Source organism: Volvox carteri (assembly GCF_000143455.1).
Source record: "Volvox carteri f. nagariensis unplaced genomic scaffold VOLCAscaffold_27, whole genome shotgun sequence".
NCBI classification, from domain to species: domain Eukaryota; kingdom Viridiplantae; phylum Chlorophyta; class Chlorophyceae; order Chlamydomonadales; family Volvocaceae; genus Volvox; species Volvox carteri.
In genome coordinates this window covers 203,387-209,830 of record NW_003307570.1, presented here as the reverse complement: position 1 = coordinate 209,830, position 6,444 = coordinate 203,387, and the positions used below count along the sequence as shown (strand labels likewise).

The 6,444-nt window shown below is 57.3% G+C and overlaps 1 protein-coding gene across 1 annotated transcript; it reads left to right on the top strand.

Annotated features, from left to right (window-relative positions):
- Window positions 1-201: 201 nt before the first annotated feature.
- Window positions 202-5,644, top strand: VOLCADRAFT_62003 (uncharacterized protein; the record flags this gene model as incomplete). Its single annotated transcript, XM_002952028.1, has 8 exons — window positions 202-307; window positions 379-463; window positions 563-632; window positions 1,919-2,048; window positions 3,228-3,574; window positions 4,389-4,481; window positions 4,726-5,001; window positions 5,276-5,644. 8 exons carry the CDS (start codon window positions 202-204, stop codon window positions 5,642-5,644), a joined length of 1,476 nt encoding a protein of 491 aa, XP_002952074.1.
- Between the last annotated feature and the right edge of the window lie 800 nt (window positions 5,645-6,444).

Genomic DNA, 6,444 nt, shown 5'->3' with positions numbered 1-6,444 from the left:
CTAAGGGGAACGTGTCCACTGCGTAATCAAAATTGTTATGAAAACGACTGCATTGAAATATGTCAATCTAACGTATTGTATTGGTAGTTTTGCAATAAAGCTGCTTACGATGCCGACTGGGCACGGTTAACCTGCGCCGCGCACCAAAAGCAGTCAAAAGCAGTTGTCGGCTCCGTGTGTTTCAAGCCAAACCTTTGAAGGATGTTGAATCTTTTGGACTTCGTTGGCGATGATCGGTTGTCGACCGCAGTTGTCGTGCTGCTGGCCATCTTGGTGCGCGTTTTGACCGGCCTCGCCTCGTATTCGGGTGCGCTATGTCCGCCTGGGGACGTCACGCGATCAAACTTGCCTGATACTCTGGAGCGACTTGTTGCTCAGGGGCCGGCGACGCCCCCAAGTACGGAGATTACGAGGCCCAACGACATTGGATGGAACTGACAGTCAATTTACCAGTAACGGAGTGGTGAGGTGTGCGTTCCGAGTACGTGACCACTTGCTGCTTATGCTTCGCTGGCTGTTGTCGCCACACCATTCCGAAGCCCCTCCTCCCGCTCGGTTACAGGTACACGGACTCCCCGGTCAATAACGCCTCCTACTGGCCACTGGATTATCCTCCGTTGTCAGGATATCAGGTGCGCAGGGGTGGGTGTGCGGAAAGGCCAGGTGAGCGGTCCTTCGCTGGGACCTGAGTATGTACGTATGTATGTATGTCTTCACGCTGTGACATGGTATGCGCGTACAAGTTCTTCTGGGTGCTTCCGGCCCCACGAGGGATGGTTGCCCGGCTGTTTGAAGTCTATGCGGGGATCAGCATCCACAGCAAGTAGAGGGGCTGGCGGCTGGCGGCCCTACATGCCGTGTGGTGACAGCAAGTTGGTGTAGCAGCTGACCGCTGAAAAGGTCTCTCGAGTTGCTGGCGGTCGCGCTCTGCGCGTATTTATAGCGCCGTACTATGTACCGGCTGCTACATTCCCCCCCCTTTGAAGGGAACCGTCCCGGGCCCTTAGAGCCTCGTATGCCACCAGCCTGTGCCTACCTTCGCCTACCCTCGGGCAGTGGGTAATTACTCCACGTCACGTCATGTGCCGGCTCACATGCGCCTAGCCGTCTTCAGATTTTTCAGGCACAGAGACAGTCCAGTCGGTTCAGCTACTTTTATAATTTGAGCGATATTCGCTCTCTGAGTCGCCACACCCGAATACCACTAGAACGTGATCGGTGGGGGTTGAACCGACGACTTCAGGATCGTGAATTTTCACGAGGTCTCGATACCAAATGTAGCAGCTGACCGCTGAAAAGGTCTCTCGAGTTGCTGGCGGTCGCGCTCTGCGCGTATTTATAGCGCCGTACTATGTACCGGCTGCTACAGTTGGGGAGGGGAGCTGAGCGGGGGGAGTCAGACGAACCACTGGCGAAGGAAGCAGATAGACGGGTAGAGATAGACGGGTAGTCCTCCAGGAGAAGACAAAGGATGCGGCATCAGGAATATATTTACACTGACCAGTGATGACTCTTGAGTAGTCGTCTTGGCGATGACGTGGTCAGCTGGGTTGTGAGACGAGTAACTAGCTGCCGAGTTACCAGCTGAGAGGCGAGGTAGGGCCTGAGGCTGTGGCTTGTCTGGGCCGCTGGCCGTGTCTGAGCTATGACGGCTTGGGCTTGGGCTTGGGCTGGGTTGAGATTAGTTGAGGTTAGTTCAGAGAGCCCCTTTGCATTTGGGGTTTTTCCCGCCGCACGTGCCGCTCCCGGGACCCAACATGGCTGAGTTGTTTGGATTGGAGAAGCTATCATACATACATACATACATACATACATACATACAGCACCATTAAATCTTTCTCACTCACCCTCCGCTTGCTGCTGTTCGTTCCTTTCCCTTCACCCCCTACTGGTCTGGTGCTGGTGTGGTCGGTTTCAGAGCTGGTTATGTGGCAAGGTGTTGAGGGCGGTGGAGCCCGCATCAGTGGAGCTGGTCAGGTCCCACGGCTACGAGACACCCTCCTCCAAGATCGCGATGCGCTGGACAGTCATAGCAGCGGACCTGCTGGGTGGGTAGGGCCGTGTGTGGACGGATGGATGGATAGGGTTTCGGGACTTCGCCTCTGCGCGCACCTAGATATGTATGTGTACACGTATACATGCATACGGAATGGAATGAAAAATGACGTTGATCCTGCCTTCTTGGATCCCTCCTCATCCAGTCACCCGAACATCTGCAGAAACAGCAATCGCCACCAATCCATCAACTGTAATCGCGACTCCACATCCCATCAGCTAGCCATAATCTCACGCTCCCGATAATGTCAGGGAGCTCCCCAGGATTCGAACCTAGGACTTTTTTAGCCATTATTTGCACTGGTGTCTCCAGACCAGACCCACTTGTGTTCCTTCCTTTGATTTTCCCCTCCATCCTACCAAGCATATGTATGTATGTTGTTACAGGGTGGTTAACTTCGCCAGCGGCCCCCTTTCCCGGGGCAGTCCCTGCTCTCCCCTGCTAGAGGGGCACCCTAATCCGTCACCCCATCCGACTTCAGAATGTATTCGTTGGGTTCGGCAACTCACCACCAGCATCCAACCAAATCTAGCGGATCAACGGCGCATCAACTTAGTTCCTGGTCAGCTCGCAAGTTGATATTATCACGTCCTACACCGTCCATATGATGGGGGGCCACCTCCCATTTCATCACTCCTCAAACACCCGAGGAGCTGGCAGGCGGATTTGAACCCGGGTCGACTGGATCGACTGGGAGCAGAAGTCAGGCCTTAACTTCTGCCAGCCGCCTGCCAGTTATGTATGGTTAACTTCGCAGAATGTATTCGTTGGGTTCGGCAACTCACCACCAGCATCCAACCAAATCTAGCGGATCAACGGCGCATCAACTTAGTTCCTGGTCAGCTCGCATCGATTTTATCACGTCCTACATCGTCCATATGATGGGGGCCCACCTCCCATTTCAACACTCCTCAAACACCCGAGGAGCCGGCAGGCGGATCCCGGGTCGGCCGGGAGCAGAAGTCAGGCCGTAACCTCTGCCAGCCGCCTGCCATATGTATGTATATATTTACCTGTCTCATCGCCACCTCGTCCAACCTCGCCACTGTATACTTTGCGTTCAACCGAAGGGGAAACCTTCATCAAACTTCTCCCCCCTCCACACCCTCGCGCACCCACCCGAATCTGAGTGTATTGTCGTCCCTCCACACCCCCGCACCCTCCCCGCCAGTGTACATCCCCGCCTGCCTAGCCGCCATTCATGTCTTCTACGGTGCCCCTTCCTCACCATCCGCTGGTTCCTCTTCCGCCACCGCCCACCGCGCCCGCACCCTCGCACTGCTGGCGTTGCTCTTCAGCCCCGCCGCCATCATCATTGACCACGGACACTTTCAGTACAACAACATCAGTCTTGGTCTGACTTTGGCGGCAGCAGCCGCCATCGGGTCGGGTCGGCAGCTGCTGGGCGCGGCGCTCTTCTCTGCAGCCCTCAATCACAAGCAGATGGCGCTGTTCTTCGCCCCGGGCTTCTTTGCCCACTTGCTGGGCTGGGCGCTGCATTCGGAGCGGCACCGAGGGGTGATGGCCAAGGTGGGAGTCGTCCTTTCTCGCGGGGGGGGAAACCAGGATGGTGGTGGTGGTGGTGGTGGTGCTGCTGGTGGTGGTGGTGGTGGTGATGGTCTCGATGTGATGTGGGCGTTGGAAAGGGAAAAGATTCTGTGCAAAGGTCCGAGAGCAAAATACTTCATGGGGATGTTTTTTAAGGTTAAGGGATCGGTACACAGAGGTACGCGGAGAGAGATGTGGGGAGAAGGTGAGAAGGGGCAATTCGTATGTGGATCTGCAAGTGTGTACAAAATGGGGCGGATGAATGGATGAGTCCAGGGGTGCGTTTGGAACTCGCTTTTAACTTAAAAAAGGAAGTGAAGACAAAGCGCAATTTCGGTTTCTTTAGGTGGGTGATATGCGGTGTGGTGGACGGATCAGCTTCAAATCGCTGGAGGGCTTCGAGAGATCTCGACGCTGCTCTAGAGCTGACCCCAGGGCCCCACACAGACAAGCTTCCTGAAGTTGGACTGGGGAGGGCCAGGCCGGGGAACCGGATGCGTGTGCGTGTGGAGGCGGGGGAGGGATAGATAAGTACATGTCAGAGTCGCGGCTCGCTGGCTTTTCCGACCATAACGCGGATCCCCACAGCCGATTACGCACACGCACACGCGCTATCCCGCTTCCTCGCTTCCAACCTGGCATCATCAAAATCGCATCGCAAAATCCCAATCCGAAGCCGCTCCCGAATCTCGTTTCCAAGTCCCCGGTGTTTTTCTTAGATGTTTTACTCCCCTGCCGTGCGCCCCCAATCGCCCTGCACTCCCCCTTGCCATCGCCGTTGTAGGTCCTGGCGGTGGCGAAGTTGGGACTGGTGGTCATTGCGACGTTTGCGGCCTGCTGGGCGCCGTACCTCTCGTCCAAGGGCGCCGTACTGCAGGTGGGTCTATCGAGGGAATGTGTGCGGATGTATGTATAGATGTCGGCTTTGTTTCCTACGTCCGCTCTCGCCTTTCCTGCTCGTCGCCTTTCCTGCTCGTCGGCTCGTCCGCCTTATGTAAGTATGTATGTATGTTGCCAGGGATTCAGCCAGCCGCAATGCCGCGTACCCTCGGAGCCCCGTACCGGTTCCCAACCGCTGCAACCGCCGACCGTCTTCCTTTCCAAACCGCTGTAACCACCAGGTGCTGACGCGGATCTTTCCCGTACGGCGGGGTCTGTACGAGGATTACGTGGCCAACTGGTGGTGTGCTTCCTCGCTGTTGATTAAATGGAAGTCGAGGTTCTCGGCCCCGGTGTTGCTGCGGGCCGCGGCGGCAGCTACGCTGGCGGCTGCGGCCCCTTCCATGGCGCATCAGATTCTGGGTCGACCTCGGGGAGGAGGGGGGGGTCCCTCCCGCTGGGGCTTCCTGCGCTGCCTGGCGAACTCGGCCTTTGCGTTCTACATGTTCTCTTACCAGGTACGTGTCCGCATGTATGTATGCATGCTTGCATGTATGTATGTATGCATGCATACATGCATTCATGCTGGCGTCCCGTGCCAGAATGTTGTTGCTACAAAAGGAAATGTGATTGTCTGTATATGTGCATGCTAGCGTGATCGGCTTGGGAGCCCTTCCGCGTCTTTTCCCATCTCCGTATCTTCCCCCTCGTTGGGAGTGCTTTGGGAAGATCTCCCGTCAGCGTCCCCTCCTCCCTCCCATCCCATCCCCTCCTCTCTCCCGCACCCGCCAGGTCCATGAGAAATCCATTTTGCTGCCCCTGCTGCCGGTGACCCTCCTTGCGGGTCGGGAGCCCTCCCTGGCCACATGGCTGCCACTGCTGGCAGCTTTGTCCATGTTCCCGCTGCTGGACAGAGACGGGGTGGCGCTGCCGTACGTGGCGTTGTGTGCACTGTACGGCGCTGTGATGGCGGGGCCGGCGCTGCACCATGCGCGGCAGCTGCAACGACTGCAGGTGCGGCGACATGATGACACGCACACCTCGCAAGATGGCGGGGCTGGGATGTGCATATGCGTGTGTGCACAGCATTACACACTGCAGCCTAGCACAAAGCCTCTCTTTCTTTTTCTTCGGTACAATTATTCCAGTCTCGAGATGTAATGGCGCTTCTCATTCTGCCGCATCCTCTTCACTTTCTCACACCCATCTAATGCCCGCTGGCAGGCTGAGGCTGAAGCGAAAAGCAGCAGCAGCGGCGGCGGCGGCGGCGGCAATGGCGCCAGCCAGCGGCACGGCGGCCCCTTGGGTCGTCTGGTGTTTGTTTTGTCGGACTGGGCAGTGGGTCACTGGGGTCTGCTGACCGGTCTCGGGTTGGTGGGGGCGCTGGGGCTGCACACGGCCCGACTTGCGCTGCCGGCCCCGCCTCACCTGCCCTGGCTCCACGACCGGGCCTTCATTACCGCGGCCTTTGGCGGCTTTGCCTTGGCGGCCATCTACCTGCAGTTCAGTCAGTGGCTGGAGGGGGTTGAGGGCCGGGGAGCAGCAGCCAAGGCCGCCAAGAGCAAGAGGGCATGAAGGGGCAGGAGTGAAGGGGGCCCCGCGGGGGAACCCCAATGCGGCCCCACACCACAACCGTCTCGTGTGTTGGCATGGGGACGGTGTGAGCGCGATGGTTTGAGGGAAATGGGAGTATGGGGTTTAAGGAAAGGTCGTATATGATCCAGGTCGGGGCTTCGGGTATGCGCGACTCGGAGGGAGAGCGCCACCACCACCCAAGGAAAGGAGTGTGTAGAAACCCCCCAGCTGGAAATATAGTGAAGACGAGGAAAGCGGCTTCTCGTAGTGGAGGATGAGAAGTGGTGGTTTTTGGTGGCGGTATGGATGAGGTATTAAGGTCTCTACCAGCAGCTTAAAGGGAGGAGGTCCTTCGCTCCTTGACGCCCGTTGATGCTGCGTGTAAT